This window comes from Pogona vitticeps, chromosome 1 (assembly GCF_051106095.1).
Source record: "Pogona vitticeps strain Pit_001003342236 chromosome 1, PviZW2.1, whole genome shotgun sequence".
NCBI classification, from domain to species: Eukaryota; Metazoa; Chordata; class Lepidosauria; order Squamata; family Agamidae; genus Pogona; species Pogona vitticeps.
In genome coordinates, this window is record NC_135783.1 from 301,614,926 (window position 1) to 301,635,901 (window position 20,976).

Sequence of the window (20,976 nt, forward strand, 5' to 3'; positions counted from 1 at the left end):
TTTCTGCATTTTGGCAGTGGCTTCCTGCAACAGATGTGCTCATTAGATGACCATTATGTGGTTTGAGTGATTTAGTGACCTTTGTACATTTTCCTTGCTCAAACAAAACACAACACATTTTCTGGAAAGGAAAGGCTTGTAGTTTCTCAGAGTCTTATTGGAGTACATTGGAGGAATTTGTTTTGCTTTTCAATTGCACTCAATTTACTATCGTTTTTAGGCACTGAAGAGACATCTACTCTATTACAAATTGCCTAACAAAGATAGCCCAGTGGGGTTTGACCTTTACAAGGAGCTTCCTGTCATTCGACTGAAATACCTGCATGCTGTGACTAAGAAGGAACACACAAGGGAGACCTTGGTGCCAGACTTGTAGAGAAGAATCTCAGCAGCGGGAGAGATGGCACCTGGGAGATGGCATAAAGGCTCAGTGAACTCCGCGATGTCTCCTGTGAACCCAGTGCTCATGGTCTGCGTAGTCAGCCTGGGGCTCCCTTAGCCCTGGTAGGATATCAGACGGCTTCTAAGCAACATTAAAAAAAAAAAAAAAAAGAATGGAGGAAAGGGGAGGGAGAAGGAAAGAGACACACACACACGTGTGTGTGTGTGTAAGAGGAATGCTTTAAAGGAAACAATAAAATGACGTTGAAACGTGGGCGCAGACGAAATTTATTAATATCCCAGATTGGAGTAGGGTGTGTCTTCCAACATGAACGCTTGCTTATCTTCTTCACCTGATGGGCGCCATTCCCTTTGCTAGAAAATGTCCAAAATAGAAGTTTGCAGGAAAGAGAAAACCAGTTCTCCCAAACCAGTTCTCGGGGTAGTGATCTGCACAGTCTGTTAAGTCCTGCAGCTGTTCTGTGCCAGACGTCTCAGGAAACAATATTAAACATTTTCATCTCTGTTCAAAGCCACCTGCCTCCCCCGGCTTCCCTCCCTCCCTCCTTACTTCCCTGTCTGTCTCTCTACATTAACTGTTTTCTCTCTTTTTATTTTTGTAACCTTATTATATTTAATAAAGTTACAGTTCACAGAACAGGATGTTTTGGCAGCTGCAACCACTCCCCAGCAGGGAGAGAGAAATAAATACACAACTGGTTGGTTAGGAAGGCATGTTGTGAGAATTGGAGCATTCGCCATCTGAAGGAATGCATAGGGCTGCCAGCTTTCTGTGGGTAGGAAAGTTCACAGGTTCAGCAGCTCGCTCTTTGATCGCTCCAAAGTTAGAATGAAGAAGTGAAGACATTTTGGCACCTGCCCATCCTTTTTTGTGTACAGTAGTTTGCAGGGGAAATTATGGCAGGGACCAGAGCTTCCATTTGTTGTACCCCGTTTACCCGAAAATAAGACCTAACCTGAGAATGAGCCCTAGTATGATTTTTCAGGATGCTCGTAATATAAGCCCTACCCCCAAAATAAGCCCTAGTTAAGTGAAACCCCACCCTCCACCATTGTGCAGCAAACAGAAGATGACATGACTAAAATAAAACATCCCCTGAAAATAAGCCCTAATGTGTGTTTTGGAGCAAAACGTAATATAAGACACTTATTTTCAGGGAAACATGGTAATAAGTATTTCCAACAGTGGGAAAAAAAAAACATTGTTCATTGTTGTTGGACATGCTAGCTATGACAGATCAGAGCTGTACTCCAACATCTGTACTCTGTAGGGCCATATATTTTCCAATTCCTGCCCACTAGTGAATGGGGAATGTAAGCTAGGCTTCTAAAATAACCCTCTGTGAGCCTGCCCAGGTGTTAAGAACATCAGGGGAGGCCTTTCCTCCAATCCCACCACCTTCACAGGTCTGTTTGATGGGTACATATAGAGGGTCTTCTCTATCCCTGCTCTCCAAGACTTTGGAACTCCCTCCCACAGGAGGCCAAGTCTTTGCTGTCCTTTCCCAGGCAGGCAAGACCTTTTTCTTCAGGCAGGTTTTCCCTGAGGAACTGGCTATCGAAAGAGAGCTTTTAAAAAATGGATTGTATGAACTGTTGTTTCTTTTAAAACAGCTTTAGTAATGTTTTTATCTATAGTAGTTTTTAAAGCAAAGCAAAGTGTTCTGCTTATTTTTAGTATTATGTTTATTTAATTCATTTTTAGTATTCTAACAACTTACTGTTTTTTGCTTGTAACATTATTTCTTTTTAATGATGTAAGCCACCTTGGGTCCTTTTTAGGAAAAAGGTGGGATAAAAATAGTTTGAATAAATAAAATGAATAAATGACTGCTGTAGGACTAAGTCCTCAACTGCTAGTTTAAGAATTGACAGCATGTTCTTGCTTTCTGTAATCAGCATTAAGAAACTTACTTTCGTCTACCTAGGACACAGTTCCTTTCTGGAATCAATTTGGAGGCAGTGGCAACATTATCACATTAAACCAAATTGCAATAATGTAACAGTAGAACACCACTAATTATAACTGGAAAGTGCACACAATTGAAAGGCAAAGGCCATGGTATGCCAATAAAGAAAAGGGCATTGATCAGCTTTTACAGGTCATTGTATTTCAGGAAGCCATAACTGTTTCATCACTGGTCTCATTTTGTACACTTGTAGGATGCAAATGTGGGGCCTACATCACAAGATTGCTACGAAGGTTAAATAAGGCAGGTCTATAAAGTACTTTGTGCCTAATAGGGAAGTATCTGGCAGTAGCTTCAATATGAGTCTCTACAATTATTGTTCGATAATTTTATCTTGTTTAATGATTGTCCAGTATTGACTGTACAGCATCTATATTGCCTGGCTGATAACAGTCTTCTGGATGGAGCACCCAAGATAAAACCTTGGCTTTGGAGAAAAGTTGAAAAACAGACCAAACCGGGGTATCTATCCCCCCCCTTTTCCTTGGCCAATTACAAGGCAGAACAAGATAAGTACATCCAAGGGGGTCTATGAACTCCAGCAGATCATGCAGGTTCACTTTGGCAGTGCTGGAGTTAAATATGTAGCACAAGGAGGAAGGGCCATTAGAAAAGATGTCAAAAAGGCCGTTAAAGAAGGTGCCATGCAAGCCTTTCTGGGGAAGGTATTCCCAGCTTTCTGGAGAAATCCGTGGCCAAAAAAGGCCTCTTTGTAGGAACATTCACCTCACTTGGTAGCAGTAAATGGAGTTGGCTACTGAAGAGGATCTAAGCGTTCAGCTGGGAAAGAGGGAAAAGGTTAATTTACTAGTAATGGAAATGGACTTCAGGTGAGTCTAGCTGACTGAGTCCTGGCAGAATAGGTTTGAAATGTCTGGTCTCTGTTAACAATTTTTGCAATTCTATTTTGGATCAAGTATTATTTCCATTATGTTTATAATAGCAGGCCAGGGTCAATATACTGCAGTAGACTGAATATCCAGTGTGATATAGTGACAGACTAGCACTTAGAAAGCCTGAGTTTGAATCCCTGCTCATCCATAGAAGTGTACTGGACGTGTGGAACTGGTAGAAGCACTCTTTAAATATCTCACTTAGTTTGAAAGCCCTATTAGGGTCACTATAATTTGATTATACCCCTTCACGGGTTGCTGCCTTGTCGTGGTGAAGGGGCTTGAGTAATTCAGAGAAGCTATGGGCTATGCTGTACAGGGACAACCAAGTTGGACAGGTCATAGTGGAGAGTTCTGATTAAATGTGATCCAGCTGGAGCAGGAACTGGCAAGCCACTCCATGAACAGAAATAAAAGGCTAAAAGATATGATGCTGGAGGATAAGCCCCTCAGGTCGGAAGGCATCCAACATGCTACTGAGGAAGGTAAAGGTAAAGGTTCCCCTTGACATTTAGTTGTGTCCGACTCTAGGGGGTGGTGCTCATCCCCGTTTCCAAGCTGTACAGCCAGCGTTTGTCCAAAGACAATTTCCGTTGTCACGTGGCCAGCGCGACTTAGACCCGGAAGCTCAAGTACAAGTAGCTCCAGAGCTAATAAAGTGGTTGAGCCAAAGCAGAAAGGACACTCAGCTGAGGATGTGCCTGGAAGTGAAAGGAAAGGCCGATGCTGGATAGAAAAATACTGCATAGGAACCTGAAATGTAAGATCTATGAACCTTGGTAAGCTGGATGTGGTAAAACAGGAGATGGCAAGAATAAACATTGATATCCTGGGCGTCAGTGAACTAAAATGGATGGGAATGGGTGAATTCAATTCAGACTATTATCATGTCTACAATTGTGGGCAAGAATTTCATAGAAAAAATGGAGTAGCCCTCATAGTCAACAAAGTGAAAAGCTGTACTGGGATACAATCTCAAAAATGATAGAATGATTTCAAGGCAGACCTTTTGACATAACAGTCATCCCAGTTTATGCACCAACCAACGATGCTGAAGAGGCTGGAATTGACCATTTCTCTGAACACTTGCAACACCTTCTAGAACTGACACCAAAGAAAGATGTTCTTCTCATTATAGGGGATTGGAATGCTAAAGTAGGGAGTCAGGAGAGAAAAAGAACAACAGGTCAGTTTGGCCTTGGAGTTCAAAATGAAGCAGGGCAAAGGCTAATACAGTTTTGTCAAGAGAACAAGCTGGCCATCACAAACACTCTTTTCCAAAAACACAAGAGGCGACTCTACACATGGACATCACTAGATGGGCAACACTGAAATAAGATTGATTATGTTCTCTGCAGCCAAAAATTGAGAAGTTCTCTACAGTCAGTAAAAACAAGACCTGGAACTGATTGTGGTTCTGATCATCAGCTTCTATAGCAAAACTCAAGCTTAAACTGAAGAGAGTAGGAAAAACCACTGGGCTACTCAGGTATAATCTAAACCAAATCCCTTATGAATACACAGTGGAAGTGAAGAACAGATTTAAGGAACTCGATTTGGTGGACAGAGTGCCTGAAGAACTATGGATGGAGGCTCATAACATTGTACAGGAGGCAGCAACAAAAAAACATACCAAGAAAAGGAAATGCAAGAAAGCAAAGTAGCTGTCAAAGAAGGCCTTACAAATAGCAAAGAGAAGGGAAACAAAAAGCAGGGGAGACAAGGAAAGTTACAGAAAATTGTACTGACTTCAAAGAATAGCAAGGAGAGACAAGAGGGCCATCTTAAATGAACAGTGCAATGAAATAGAGGAAAAGAACAGAAAGGGAAAAACCAGAGATCTGTTCAAGAAAAATGGATATGTTAAAGGAACATTTTGTGCAAAGATGGACATGACAAAGGATGAAAATGGTAGGGACCTCACAGAAGCAGAAGACATCAAGAAGAGGTGGCAAGAATACACAGAGGAATTATTCCAGAAAGATTTGGATATCCCGGACAACCCAGATAGTGTGGTTGCTGACCTAGAGCCAGACATTCTGGAGAGTGAAGTCAAGTGGGCCTTAGAAAGCACAGCTAGCAACAAGGCCAGTGGAGGTGATGGCATTCCAGTTGAACGATTTAAGATCTTAAAAGACGACGCTGTTAAGGTGCTACACTCAATATGCCAGCAAATTTGGAAAACTCAACAGTGGTCAGAGGACTGGAAAAGATCAGTCTACATCCCAATCCCAAAGAAGGGCAGTGCAAAAGAATGCTGCAACTACCGTGCAACTGCACTCATTTCACACACTAGCAAGGTTATGCTCAAAATCCTACAAGGTAGGCTTCAGCAGTATGTGGACTGAGAACTCCCAGAAGTACAAGCTGTATTCTGAAGGGGCAGAGGAACTCGAGACCAAATTGCTAACATGCGCTGGATTATGGAGAAAGCCAGAGAGTTCCAGAAAAATGTTGTAAGCCGCCCAGAGACCTTTGGGTAGTGTGGGCGGCATATAAATTAAATAAATAAATAAAAACATCTACTTCTGCTTCATTGACTATGCAAAAGACTTTGACTATATGGACCACAGCAAACTATGGCAAGTCCTTAAAGAAATGGGAGTGCCTGACCACCTTATCTATCTCCTGAGAACTCTATATGTGGGACAGGAAGCAACAGTTAGAACTGAATATGGAACAACTGATTGGTTCAAAATTGGGAAAGGAGTACGACAAGGCTGTATATTGTCTCCCTGCTTATTTAACTTATATACAGCATACATCATGCAAAAAGCTGGACTGGATGAATCCCAAGATGGAATTAAGATTGCTGAAACAAATATCAACAACCTCAGATATGCAGATGATACCACTCTGATGGCAGAAAGTGAGGAGGAATTAAAGAACCTCTTAATGAGGGTGAAAGAGGAGAGCGCAAAAATGGTCTGAAGCTCAACATCAAAAAAACTAAGATCATGCTACTGGTCCCATCACCTCATGGCAAATAGAAATATGGAGGCAATGACAGATTTTACTTTCTTGGGCTCCATGCAGATGGTGACAGCAGCCACGAAATTAATGCACCAGCAGAAGTTCTAGAATGGATGGTCGTGGTCTTTCCGCAGGGACAATGTCATTCGAGGAAGGTGATTCGGCCAGACCCTTCCTTCAACCATCCACCGCCAGAGGAAGATTGGGCCAGACACCCTTCTTGTAGTGTGGGACAATATGTGCAGTCTGGAGTGCTATGCTGAGCAAGCCCACCGATCGGGAATGTTTTAGGCCAGCCCATCAATGAATCTTGTCAATTTCCAGACAGAGTTATTGTTCTCACAATTTGGACAGTTGCCAGATCTTAGTTGTTTTGAGCCAATAGAAGTTGTTGTAGACTCATCTAATATTAAACTAAATAAATCTGTTAATGTTCAAAAAGAGACTCAGTTGTCATTTCCCGCCAAAAACGAGGAACTGTTTCAGATCTTTTAATAAATTCAATCACACATTCCCAGGCTTTAATTAGTTCTTTAACTCTGACCACTGGTCAGAGGTAGGGTCAGAAGAAGCCCCATGGGACAGATAGGAAGCGTCAGTGATACAGTAGACCTACTTGTATAGAACTATCTCATCCATAACTGGGGGGGGGTTCTTATTAATGCACAGTTGTCACTCCTTGCAGATCACTAGAGGGTGCTGCTGAACAAAACATTTAAAAAATCCTAGGTGAAGCCTGCTGGGGTTACAGAAGCTTTTCAGAACCCCCAATTAGGGGAGAGTGTTGCCTGCACAAATTAACACCTTCAAAAAAAGTTTTAAATCTTCTTGCCTCTTATTTATGTTCAAATCTGAGAGATTGTTAGGAACCAGTCCAATGCCTTTCCAGCACAATGGCAGTTTTTAAATCTCAAATTGATGTGCTGTGTTTTTTTAAAGGGGGGCAGGGAACAAAACGTCTTAACTAATTGAGGCTAATGTTTATAAAATTAATAGTGATTTGACATTTGGCTAATGCTTGTCCTTGGCTGAGATATAATGGATAATATCAGAGGACAGAGTCTTTTTGTGGCTCTGGGTTGCCAATTTGCTCATCTTCCCAACCTAACTTCTCCATCTTATTCTCTGGTGAAGGTTCAGAGGTTGAAAACTTCCTCAGCAAGTAAAACCCTGGTGTTCTGCTCTGTTTGATAAGTAGCCTTAAGAATACTATCAATTTGTACTTGTGGCTATGTAAGTGGAGTAACAACTGCCTATAGGGCCAGCTCAATACATTGTGATAACTGAAGCAAAAAAATGGGTGAAGATGATTACCTTCCCCAACTCAACTCCATTAGCAGTTGAGAAAGGACGTGGTGGTGCTGTGGGTTAAACCGCAGAAGCCTCTGTGCTGTAAGGTCTGTAGATCTTCAGCTGTAAGATCAAATCCATGTGACAGAGTGAGCGCCCGTCGCTTGTCCCAGCTCCCGCCAACCTAGTGGTTCGAAAGCATGCAAATGCGAGTAGATAAATAGGGACCACCTTAGTGGAAAGGTAACAGCATTCTGTGTCTAAGTCGCACTGGCCATGTGACCATGGAAGATTGTCTTCGGACAAACGCTGGTTCTATGGCTTGGAAACGGGGATGAGCACCACCCCCTAGAGTCGGACACGACTGGACAAAAATTGTTAAGGGGAACCTTTACCTTTACCTTCTTACAGAGCAGGCAAAAGGCAAGTCATTTGGCACACATAGCTCTATCTTCCTACAGATTGCTATTGCTTCCCTTCCCCCCCCATTGCCCCTCACATTTGCTAACTAAGCAGCTGCCTAATGGCAGGGAAGTCCCTAATGAGTATGTTTTTAAAAAGATGAATCATTTTCAAAAGACAGATATCAATGTTGTTCATATTACGAAAGCCCCTTTCTTGCAGGCCCATGGGTCACCTGACCACAGTTGTCCCATGTGTGAGTTAACTGCTTGTGTTTTTATCACATGTATGCAAAATAACATCTATATGTGTGTACCTTAAGGGGTGTTAAATGCAGATCTCGTAACGTGTGCAAAAAAGGATTATACCATGTGCAGTACCTAAAGATACTAGTTCAAGACCACTGAGTAAAATGCTTGCAGGAAGGAGAGACTGATAAATTCATTGCTGGACCAGCAGATGATATCTTCCAATTTCTAATAGCCTTAGAACAGAGATGGTTTGGTTTAGTAGATGCAAAATGGGCAGCACAAGGGAAATAGCAAGGCAGGCTCACAAGACCTATGGACAACAGGGGAAACACAGCTTTCAGGTAGGGATATACCATTTATTTGTGTTTGTTTTTTTAGCTACAAGTCCCATAATTCTCAGTTCTGGGAGTCTCCCATCTGACAGAAACCTTGGGGCTTGCTGTGAGCTTCCTTTCTGCACAGGAAGTTAAGTGAGTTAGGGCATGTGGCCTTCTAGCTTAGGCTTTACTCCCAGGTAAGGCCAGCTTAGGTTTTACCATTTAGATGTCTGCCTGTCAGGTGGGACCCCAGAATGGAGAATCCTGATATTTGAAGAGAGAGTGTGTGTGTGTGTCGTAATTTCAGTCATACCAGCTTGAGTTGAGTTGATTTAAATTATTTTATGTCCCAACTTTCTTCCAACAAATAGACCGAAGACGGTTTACAACACTTTAAAAAAAACCAAAATTTTAACAGCTAAAATTGCAATGGATTTAGAAATAATCACATATATTATGAATTAAAATTATTGAATAAAAACAATTTAGCACATTTTAAAATAATTTTAAAAAACACACACGCCTATTAAAATTACTTCCTTTGCAGGCAGTTAATAAAGCATTCCCTCCCAATAAAGTTTTTTGCCTGCTAGTGAAAAGAGCAGGGAGGTCCAGTGTGGTCTCCTGTGGTTGGGAGTTCCACAAGGGAGCAGTCTGAAATGGCTCTGTCTTGTAGTACCTTCACCTAGAGTGTTTGTGAGGGTGGCATAATCAACAGAAAAGTCTCCTCTGAAGATCTGAAGAACTGGGAAGGTTTATAGGTTCAATTTCTTTTTTTTTTGAAGTTGTACAGTATATTTTTGTTATTTCTTGGGAGCACCTATAGTAGTGGCTCGTCGACTAAATGGGTGAGGGGTACAAGTTTAAACGAACAAACAAATAGTGAAGTACAGGTCTTCAGGTTGGGTACCTAAAAGTCAGAAAGCCTAGATTTTATTTTAAGACATGTCAGGGTAAATAGAGGGACAAACAGTGGTAAATAGAGGGGAGAGAGTGGTATATTTATGATTCAGTGGAAGTGAAGCACCTTGTGAAAACCAATAGATCAAGAGAGATTCAGGCCATCTTCCCACTGAGGAAGGAAGATTCTCGTGACAATTTACCTCTTGTGGACTGAGTTACCTGTAGACTTTGGTCATGTTGACCCTACAGAACTTGTTGTCCATAACCCTGTTAGTTTTGTTAATAAAAAATTTGTTGTAAAGGAAATGAATTCTTTGTATTTTCCCGCCAAAATTAAGGAACTGTCACACTCTAGTGATGAACCCTGCCACACAATGCAAGATCAACAACAGTCTAACTAATTATTAAGGACCCTGAGACACCCTTCCCTTTCTATGTTGCTCAAATGCAGTTTTGCAGACATGCTTTGCTTTCAGCCCTAACTAGAGATGTACTGGCAGGTAGGACATGCAAGGAACTCAGCCAAAGTAATTACCAATGAGCCCAATTACTAGTCTTCCAGTCACAGCAAACTGATTTCCAGGACCAATAACAATCCTGCTAGGAAAATAGATATATTAAACAAAAACAAAAGCAGAAACGGAAAACACCTTTCTATTTATGAATCTGAGGTACTGTTCTTCTGTATTCAAGATTAATTCCAGGAAATGGCCTGATATTGCTGCACATTAACTACTGTACCCATGTTGCCAGCAAAAGGATGGCAAGCTTTACACAGCAGAGAGTAGTCTGAAGGTTAACGATGCCAATGGCAGCAGTCAAGACAGCAGAGGTCCCCAACCCCTGGTCTGCGACCCTGCAGCGGTCCACGGACAGATATCCTGCCGCCCCCCCGCGAGGGCCCCCCATGAGCGCACTGCGTACATGTACGTGTGCGTGCTTTGCCCTCTGTGAGCACGCCACACGCACGCAGGTGCACCGTACCCCTGTGAGTGTGCCACACCCCTGCAAGTGTGCCATGCCCCTATGAGCATGCCACACACACCGCAAAAGCATGCCACATCCCCCTCCAACCAGTCCACATTGAGAAAAGGATGGGGACCACTGGTCTACAGCAGTGGTCCCCAACTGTTTTGACACCGTGGACCAGTTGGGGGAGGACTGGGTCCATATGTGGGGAAGGTGGGGCACTCCCATGCTTATGCGCATGCGCATGTGCGAAGGGGTGGGGCACTCATGTGCACACTCACATGCATGCGTGAAGGGGCTATGCGGTGTGGGTGGAAGATCTCTCTCCACGGCCCAGTCCGTCCCAGGCCATGGACTGGCACTGGGCTGCAGACCGGGGGTTGGGGACCCCTGGTCTACAGGATACCCTCTTATGCTCATGACTATTCACAAAGTGACAGTGAGCAAGAGAAAATTCCAAATGTGGATTCCCTTTTTTTTCACCAATTAACCACTTTTCACCAAAACACAAATCAATTCTGGCTTTTTTTTTTGAGAAGTATGATACCAGACACAGCCAGAAAGGTGGAAAAGTGGGTGCTCAATCAAGTCAAGATTGAGCTCTCACCAGAGCAAAAAATGAATAAACAGAGGCTATCCTACCTTATAATGAAAATACAGAACTGACCAGAAAAGACAATAGTGCTGGGAAGGGGGGAGGCCGTAGGAAGACAGCAAGACCTAAAATGAGAAAGATTGTCTCAATAAAGGAAGCCACAGCTGTTAATTTGCAAGACTTGAGCAGAACTTAATGGAAAAGACAATATTGCTTGGGGAGGGGCAGTAGGTCAAGAGAAATAATGAGATGCTGTTAGTTTGCAAGATCTGAGCAGAACTGATACCAATGTGATCTTAAGGAGGTTCATTAACTTATATAGCCACCACACATCAGAAGTGACTTGATGGCACTTAGCATATTTGGTGGGGTTTTTTCTTAATTACCAGAAAACTGTATAGTGAAAAGATGGGTGGAATGGCTGAGTCTTTGATAGGATATAGGCACCAAAGCCGTGCTAATATCAGGTAAAATCATGCCCAGCCACAAAGCAAAAAATCTTGAGAATTGACTGTTGTATGCTCTCTACGTGGGGCTTCCTTTAAAGATGATATGGAAACTACAGCAGGTCCAGAATGAGGCAGCTAATCAGTTAATTTCAGGAGCTGGGAGATTTGCCCATCTTTCTCCAATCCTGGCTCATCTGCACTGGCTGCCTGTTAGCTTCTGTGTCAGATTTAAGGTGTTAGTTATGACTTATAAAGCAATAAACGGTTTGGGACCTCATTACCTATTGGAGTCCAACTGGCTTCTCTCAGGCTGCATTATTGAGGGCGACTACCCTGAGGCAAATAAAGAAAAATAATACTAAGGCCTGGGCTTTTTCAGCAGTGGCACTTGCTGTGGAATAAATGTCTACCAAAAACTAGACAGGCCTTCTCCCTATAGATCTTTAGAAGATTAGTAAAGACAGAATTGTTTAAGGAGGCCTTTGGCCTCCTAGACCCACATGCTATTGTCACTATTGATTACTGTATTTTTCTTATACTACTGCATATATTGTTTATTATGTTGTGGTCTATGTAACTTGGTTTGATTTAAGTTATCAAGTGTCAGTCTTAGGTCACCTTTTCTGTTCTAGTTTGTAGTACCATGCATTTTGATTTTTTTATTATTTTAAGTTGTTGTATGCTTTGCCTCATTATGAAAACTGCCTCAAGTAGTGTTCTCACTAAGTTAAGCAGTCTATAAGCTCAATGAATGAATGAATGAATGAATTCATGTACTCATGTATTCATGAACCTGAAACACATTCCTGGCTACACAACACATCCTTAGAGTAGACCAGACAAAACGCTTGTAAATACATTTGAGTTTCTCAGTGACAATGGTGAGGTCTATTCTACTCCAATTTACATGACAATTATTTCTACATTTGCATTTATATATTAGAGTACACGAACCCTTTCCTCTCCTTCTCCTTCTTGGTGGGACATTTGTGACCAGCCAAGTCCAGAGCCTTCAAGAGAAGGTAACCACCAGTGACTACAATCTAGTGCCATAATCTTCAGTTGCTGTCTATACAGTTTTGCAGTATTTGCTTGTATTCTGTTGTTTCCTGACTGCTGCCAGCAGTCTCTCTTTCCCTCCCCTTCTTCTTTGTTCTGACTTTTGGTTTAGTTTTGAACCAATGCTATACCAGGCCCACCATAATTTTCCATCTGCCCTTTCCCTTTCTTACCCACCATATCATAAATAAACCTCTCTTAACTGTCAGTGTTTGAGGTATTAAACTGTCTCTGGAGGAGCCTTCAGAAACAATGCAGGCTATAAGAGCTGGGGGAATAATCACCTTAAACATTCACCTTTACTGGTGGAAAATAATAATAATAAACTGAGGCCAGAGACCTTCAGCGGAGAAGTCCTATAAGCTGCATCTTTTGGTGTCCTTTAATCAAATTTTATTCATTACCCAGTTCAAGAACTTCAGACATATAATCAAATTTAGTGCCAAAATATGTTTACTTACTGCTTATAAAACCTTTCAGTTTTCTCTGTAGATCTCCTGATTTCTCTTACGCAAATAATTTGATACTAACCAGTTTTTCCTTACTTTTAAAAATGCTTTCTTTTTAAAAAGAAACTGCTTGGCTATCATTGGTCATTTTTCTTTAATGAAAGTCCCCTCATCTGCTGTCACATTTTAACTCCAGTTTTTAAATTATACTAAGTAGGATAATTCATTCTTTGCCCACATTGTGAACTGACAGTAGGGTCTTTTTTTTTCAGATGCCAGTGAAGTTGTTACTGTGAACAGGAGGGACCAAAAGGTACATTTGGGTCAGAGCGCAAAAACATTACATTACTGAACTATGGTCATTGATTACACTGTCTGGAGGAATCTGGGAACTATAAGTAGGTTGGTAAGTGTTGGAGGAGTTTTTGGTTAATTCCTTTTAGTTAGCAGAGAATGAAGTACGAAAGCCAGCTACGGTAGAGGAGAAATGTGGAGGAAAATAGCTAAACGTCCCAGCTTTCCCCCAGCCCCTTTTCCCAAAATGACTAGCTCTTTGCATATAAAAATCACTCTACAAGTAGCTTAAGTAGAAAAAGAAAAACATATTTACTTACAGTTGTGGAACCTTAATTGCAATCAGAAATATAAAAAAGATGAAGAAATAAATTGCACTTACAATAATGCTTGGAGACTGAAATCCACCATGCTGGCCACATGGTCAGAGGTCAGGAACAGAGTTTTATATGTCTGTTCAGGTTGAAAGTTAAAGGAGAGAGAACAAAACAATGGAAGCAAGCAAAAAGAAAGTGGCTCAAGACCAGGAAAAAGGACTTTGCTAACAGGTTATTGAAAAGCATAATTATGTTAGGGTGGGAAAGTTGTTGTTAGGTCACATGCAATATTATTTTTCTCCAACAGTGACTGGGGCAGGACAATCCAGACTTTGCCCCAGGGCACTAAGATTTCCATGGCACCAAAATCTATAGGTTAATATTAGGGATATAAATGCATATTAGGAATATAAATGACAGCCTGTCCCAACATTTTCTTCCTTCCTTTTTAAAAACATAAACCTTGTTTGCTTTTTTGTTTGTTGTGTGTGTGTGTGGGGGTTGCCACCATCTTCTCCCTTTTCAGATGTGGGTTTGCACCCTATGCCTCAGGACATCACAGGTGAGAGATGGTGGCACTTGCTACAGGCTGCTAGTTACGGCTCTGGTTATAGGCCAGGAAAATTTAATGTTTCCATGCTGTGATTTGGATGTCACAATAAGGGACAGTGCTTTTTGATCCCTTTTAAAAATCTCTTTTGCCTGTAGCAACAGCTCAGCAGTCCATACTTCAGTCCTGCTTCATTTTGCCTAATGTGTGTCAGCGCTGTGTGTTGTTTTTCTTCCAGGAAAACAGAAAAACAAGTCAAGAACAAATTGTGTGTTTCTTTCTGTAGTTTGTTGGGAGGGAAATGAGTCGGAAGGCAGACTGCTGTGGCATTTGGACATGAGCAACAAACCACTGGAAACTGGACCACACTGAAAATGAGACTCTTCTCCAGCAACCTAGAATTGTCCTGAAACCTGATCTTTCGTGTAGAAATTCTGACGAATCCAGACAGCCTGTATGCCCGGCATGGCTAGAGACTAAAAATCTTTATGGGGTGGGTGGGATGATGCCCTTGTCTTCAACAGTCCTGCCCAGCTCTTGGGAACTCAAGCCTGTGGTTTCTTTTAGGGAGTCAGCCCATCTGATATTTCGTCCTCTTTTTCTGCTCCCTCCAATCTTTGCCAGCATTTTTGTCTTTTCCAGAGAATCCTGCCTTCTTATGATGTGCTCACAATAAGGCAGCCCCAGTTTCAACATGTTTGCCTCCAGAGATAGTTCGGGCTTGATTTGCTCTAGGACCTATTTGTTCATCTTCCTGGCAGTCCAGGTTATCCACAAAGCTCCCCTCCAGCATCACGCTATGCAATATATTCATCTAATTGCTAGCATTGTCCAGGAAGCCTACATATCCAATAGCCTCATCTTAACTGTTCATTCTTGGCTGAAATCAAATAAAGCTGCTCACTTTTGCTTTGAGGAATATCCATTTTGCATTGTTCAGCTTATGTAACCTCCCGTCTCTCCTATGCCAGTGATTCATGATCCATCTATTATAATTATAAATTACCATTATGTGCTTTCCCTGTTAAAAAGTTTCAGAAACACTTTTGTGAAAAAAAGCTTTTGCAGTGTTGCCTATAGGCCGGAAATAACCCTAATGAATAAAATTGCCTTATCTTCCATCTGTTCATTTTCTTGCAATAGGACATCAAAATGCATCATTTCTCTTCAGCATCATCTTGACTTTTTATGTGCAAAGATGCCTCCACCTCACCGGAAGACAGGTAGTAATTTGCCTTGAATGACCACTGCTTCTTCAGTATGTTACGTGCTTTCTTGGGAGTAGCCTCATTGAACACAGTGAGCCTTTTCGTCTGAGTAAGCTCCTGTAATGATAAGCCAATTCATTTTACATACGTACATCACAAGGGAGCTCTGCTTCTAATGATGCACTAGTTCTAGTTCTGCCTTGGCACAGACCAGAGTTCAAGGGGCATCCCATTAGCATCTCGAACACAGAACTGGAGCACATGAGGAGGGGACATGGCCCAACTGAAGAACACAATGCGACGTCTGTGTGTGTGGAGTTCCTGTTCTCCAGCACTCAGTAATAATGTGATCATCTATCAGGTGGACATTTAATCATCATCATCATCATCATCACACATCTTCGAGTCAATTCTGATTTACAGTGATGCTTTTCAGGGTTTTCCAGGTAGAGAATAATCAGAAGTGGTTTAACATCCCCTCCCTTTTTTGGGGGGGGGGGTAATCCTCAGATCATGCAGCTTGCCCAAGGCCACACAGGCTGGCTGTACTCAAGGAGGCACAGTGGGGAATCAAGCTCCTAACTTCCTAAACCACTAAATTGCCCAGCCAGGCAACTCGGCATTGTACCACGCAGGGAAGAAGAAGGCAGAGCCCTGATCTTAAATGTTCTCATCAGTGGTTAATCCTTGTACTTAGAAAGCAGACCAAGCATGCAGACATAATTTTTTCAGTCTTCTCTGCAGTGGTGAGGTGAATTGTGTTTCTATTTAACTTACAGCAAGTACTATGAAATATACATTAATAAAATTAATAAAATTAAGATTTTATGGCAACCCATCTCTTCCTTGCCCCCCCCCCCATTTCCAACACAAGGAATCCTTGCTGAAATGAATTGTTCTTGAGTAGAGATGGGAGTATTTGTATTTGCATATGAATATCCCTGCGCAGCTGGAGTTAATGAGGGTCCGGCCCCTGGGACTGAACCGTCCACTCACATGTCCGGCGGCAGCAGCACCCCACTCATCCGTCCAATAGCTCCCAAGTGCCGTTCTCTTCCCAGTCATCTAGCCACTCCTGGCAGAGGGAGGAAGATGGGTCTCCCTGCAAGGCTGCTGAGTGGCTAGCCGATCAGGCGCTCCAGAGTGATTGGAAGGAAGAGAGGGGGTGTCACTGGTGCTGGATGTGTGAGTGGACATTCCAGCGCCAGGAGCCAGACCCTCATTTACTCCAGCTGCACGGGGATATTCGTATACTGTACAAATACCCTCATCTCTATCCCTGCGTAGTTTCCTGTCCTAGCACTCACATCTCTTTTGCTTAAACAATGTTACTCCCTCTTAACAACAGTTGCAGGACAACCTAAGTACAGTGTACCTTATATCTGAAAGAATGGAGGCAAGGTACAATTTAGCACCCAATGGCCAAATTCCTGTTGTTTAGCATAATAAATCACACTAGACTAAGCCCACTCAATCCTATCTTAAGTTCCATTTATTCTAATGAGCCTACGCTAAATGCAGCTTGCTTTAGCATGGTAAGCCACAGTTGGAGTAAACCCATTTGAATCAATAGAACTTGCAGATGAGTTGACTCACTAAATTTCCATTGACTCAGTGGGTCTCCTCTAGCACAATTTACTTTGCTAACCAACAGGATTCTGGCCAATGAAGCACAATTTGCATCATAGCATTGCCACTAACAGTAGGTATGATGGATGACGGATTGCATTTTCTCAGCAACAGCAACTCACAATTTGTAACTGAGCTGAAAACACATCATTGTTGTGGAGAGGTGATTGCAGCAGCTCAGATCGAAGGAATCCTATGCTCAAGTTCATCTGCACCCTCTTGGAGGTGAGAGAAGCTCTTGCTGGACGTTTTCATTAGTTAAGGATTTTCCTCTTCTGATCACAGTTGATTCCTAAGGTCTTTTTTCTGGCCTGAGTATTCAAGGCAGGGGGAAGTCTTTGGTGGCCTCTTCATAGAAAGAACTAGCACAGTGGTGGTGGTAGGGAGACATCATGGGCAACAGTTTGGAAAGAGTTGTGCATTTGCTATGCAAGCAACCCTTGTCAATCTGGTGTGTTTCTTCTTCTGTGGATGCTGCTCCTCTATTAGGACAGACCACAGAAGGCTGACACAGCGGCCTGTCTTCATCATTGTCAGGTCACTGGAGAGCTGCCTGAAAAAAGAGCTGGCATGGCTTCTTTTTAATCCATTGCTGCATTCAAAAACATTTTTGTAACCTTGTCAGCAATTGGGAGAATGAGAGAGAAATGCTGGAGAACGCGACTTTCACGTGTGCACATTTTTAATGCTTCAAATATTTAAAATATTGATAAAGGGGCCTTTTAGCCTGCTGGCAAGGCTGGTTTGCTGGGCATTCCTATCAGTAGCACCACACATTGCCCCACATTTATGTGCAACACAGCACAAACAGGTAATGCATTTCTTAATTTTAGAGAGAATAAGATCTTGTTGGCAGACGCAAGCACAAATGGGAGCAAACCTCTTTTCCTACCCTACTTTTTCCTACTTTGGCCATACAGGCTGGCACTGAGTCAGCTGTATGTTGGAGTTTTATTTACAAGCTCACCTGTTGTCTGTAGGAACCTTTCCACCACTAACCAAGCATTCCTTTCAGCTTTTGAAATTCAAAGAGATCCCAACCTCTCTGCTGAGTGTTTTGTCCCTTTCTTTCATCAGTTGGTGGCAGTTGTTTGTTGCTGTTGATCTGTTTGTTGAGTGTTAGTATTTATCCTGTATGTATACAGAGGTCTGTAATTTCAAGTAAGTGTAACTAAAAAAATGTTTTTTTATTCTTTCTCCTACAAATGTCTCAGAGTGGATTACTGAGAGTTTAAGTGCCAGTTAATGAGAAAGGGATGGTCTCTGAAGAACTTTGTGGCTATTCTCCTCCTTGGATCTCTGCACTTTCTACTGTGAAGTGAAAAAAGAATTTTACCAGAAATTCAAAACTCTTCAATATTTCACAGGTTTGTTCTTAGTCAGGTCTTTGTTTCAGGAACTAGCATATATTTAGACTATAAACCAGAGCTTCAAAAACATAATGGCCATGGTGGCTAGGGGATGCTGGGAGCAGTGGCAGTTTAAAAAAAGGGAGATTTCCATCTGAGTGTTGCAATGTAAATAGAAATGCTGCATGCAGGATAACTTGCAGATTAGATGCAGATAAAAATGATGTGGATTATTTTATGTAAGAAAAAACTGGGGGGGGGGGGAACCAGACTAGGGCCTATAGCCACATGTCCTCCCTTACAGAGTAGCCACATGACCATGTGTCCTACTTGACAGAACAGCCCTCTAAGATTTGCTCTACATGCGAATTTGTCTCCTTTAACTCCTGTTTCAAGGCAGTGTGAAGAAGGGAAGCAGATCTGAGGAAGCAACAAAGGACATCTGGTCACAGTTTCCCCTGTGTTAGTGACATGGGTGGTGTTTATACTATAGCGATTATATAAAAATTGACAGTATATGCATTAAATATGCAGTAATGTATGCACATTCATGAACTTTGTCATCTTCCTTCCTTCCTTCCCACTGTGTAAGCAGCCACCTTAACTCTGACAAAGTCTGAAGGCAAAACTACATACAAAAAATAGGGATTCTGCAGAATATCATTCAGTCTGCATGTTTAAGTGCAGATTTATTGGACTAATATGTAGATTGGAATGGAATTATGCTTTAGTTCTGCAGCTGACAAGGAAGGAAGGAAGGAAATCCCCAGAGGAAATGCATATAAAAGTCTTCATTTTTATTATAAGTATTAAAAATATATATTTTGTGGACAAACACAAAAATCCATATTTTAGGGTAAAATGTAAAACAAATGTAGTTTTTGTATAAAAATGTATAAAATAAATGATAATCGTTAAGCACAGAAAACATGGATGAAGAAGTAAAACTCTCAGCCTTAAATTCCATATTAGCTAATTTTCATTTTTCATAATCTGATCTACTGTGTAGGAAAATCAATTTGTATGGCCCACAGGAGTAGTTAGATTTCCTGTCCCAAACCTACATTGTAAATGAATGGACCGAAGATTAAAACTTGTACTTGTGAGGGGATTGCCTTAGGCCCCCCCTGGTGGGCCATCTGGCCCCATCCCACAGGCTAGGGGGAGCCTAGGAGAAAGGAAGTCTCCCCAGCCCCTGGCAAGCAGGGAAGTGCTACCAAAGCTAGAGGACGGCAACAGCCTGGGGTGGGGCAGATGGGGATTGGGGAAGTGGTGGCAGGGATAAAAGGGGGTGGAGCTGGAGGAGTTGGAGTGGTCGTCGTCCTCCTCCTCCTCAGAGGAAGAGGCCTGGGGAGAGGCAGTTGAGGAATGAGACCTCATCTTCTGTACCCACCACAGAGATCCAAGGTGGGATAGAGGACCTCTGGAGTCACCTCCTCCTAGCCAGCCCATTTGGCCGAGGCTGGGGTCCAGGGGATACTACGTCATCCCTTGCTGCTGGTCCTGCATTGCCTCAGCCTTGCTCTCCTCACTGCCCAACAGGAGCTGCAGCACCTAATCAAACCCAGCTTCAGCACTGGAGGGTCAAAAACCATCAGGAACAGCAAAGGAAAAACGACATAGTGGACTATCAGCTCTCCTTAAGAGGACTCTGACCCAGACTGGGTCTTATTCTTCCATCCTGCTTTGCTGGACCTGGACTTTCAGGGGTCCCAGTGCAGCCGACTGTGGTCCCACTTGGACAGACTTCACCTGGGGGGGGGTTACTGCCAGAATCTGAACCCTCTGGGGACATGAGAGAGGGGACAATTGGTAAAATGTTGTTTTGGTAATAAAAACCATTTCAATTAAAAAACCCAAGCTGTAACCCATGGAATTATTGTCTGGGGACTTTTGGGCCCTTGAGCACCCAGGAGGTGGGGACATTTGGAATTTATTTAATTCTCACAGGGACGTGGTGGCGCTGCGGGCTAAACCGCAGAAGCCTGTGCTGCAGGGTCAGAAGACCAAGCAGTTGTAAGATCGAATCCACGCGACGGAGTGAGCGCCCGTTGCTTGTCCCAGCTCCCGCCAACCTAGCGGTTCGAAAGCATGCAAATGCAAGTAGATAAATAGGGACCACCTCAGTGGGAAGGTAACAGCGTTCTGTGTCTAAGTCGCACTGGCCATGTGACCACGGAAGATTGTCTTCGGACAAAACGCTGGCTCTGTGGCTTGGAAATGGGGATGAGCACCGCCCCCTAGAATCGAACACGACTGGACAAAAATTGTCAAGGGGAACCTTTACCTTTACCTTTAATTCTCACATTCTTTAATCTCTATAGTAGTTATTCAGATAACTACTGTAGAGTAGTTATCTGAATATATTCAGTGCCTTTTTACACTTTATTCTGTTTTTTTCCTACTTCACTACGGAGCTTTTTATCTTTTCAAAGCAATTAATTATTGGCAATATTCTTATTGTTATTATTTAATATCTCATTGTTTTTTTCACTGAAAGTACTCATACTAGCAAACTGCATCAAAGCTCGTAAAAAGTTCTATTACTAAATAATAAACGTTTTCTAAAATAAATTGCAAAGAACATATAGTATAGCCAACTTTACCATAAAAGACAAACTTGACAGTCGCCCTAAAATGAGGCTACAGCATGCAGTTGCACTGTAAGCAGACCTATTCTAATAGAGCTTAATCTGAACAAGGATTT

The 20,976-nt window shown here is 42.3% G+C and overlaps 1 protein-coding gene and 1 long non-coding RNA gene across 6 annotated transcripts in view; both read left to right on the forward strand.

Annotated features, from left to right (window-relative positions):
* Positions 1-2,261, forward strand: part of RPAP1 (RNA polymerase II associated protein 1) — a 56,761-nt gene extending 54,500 nt beyond the window's left edge. For all 4 annotated transcript variants that reach the window (XM_020793767.3, XM_078391392.1, XM_020793766.3 and 1 more), the window contains one exon: positions 221-2,261. In XM_020793767.3, the coding sequence (XP_020649426.3) occupies positions 221-376 (156 nt within the window). In that variant the 3' untranslated portion in view covers positions 377-2,261. The remainder of the gene's footprint in view (positions 1-220) is intronic.
* An 8,636-nt stretch (positions 2,262-10,897) lies between these two features.
* Positions 10,898-20,125, forward strand: LOC140703175 (uncharacterized). Of its 2 annotated transcripts, XR_013544052.1 has the most exons (4): positions 10,898-12,436; positions 13,195-13,328; positions 18,135-18,287; positions 19,812-20,125. It is a non-coding gene; the product is annotated as an uncharacterized LOC140703175 (long non-coding RNA). The 2 variants fall into 2 exon arrangements; XR_012082546.2 differs by lacking the exons at positions 10,898-12,436; positions 13,195-13,328 and having other exon boundaries at positions 18,064-18,287; positions 19,668-20,125.
* Positions 20,126-20,976: the final 851 nt, after the last annotated feature.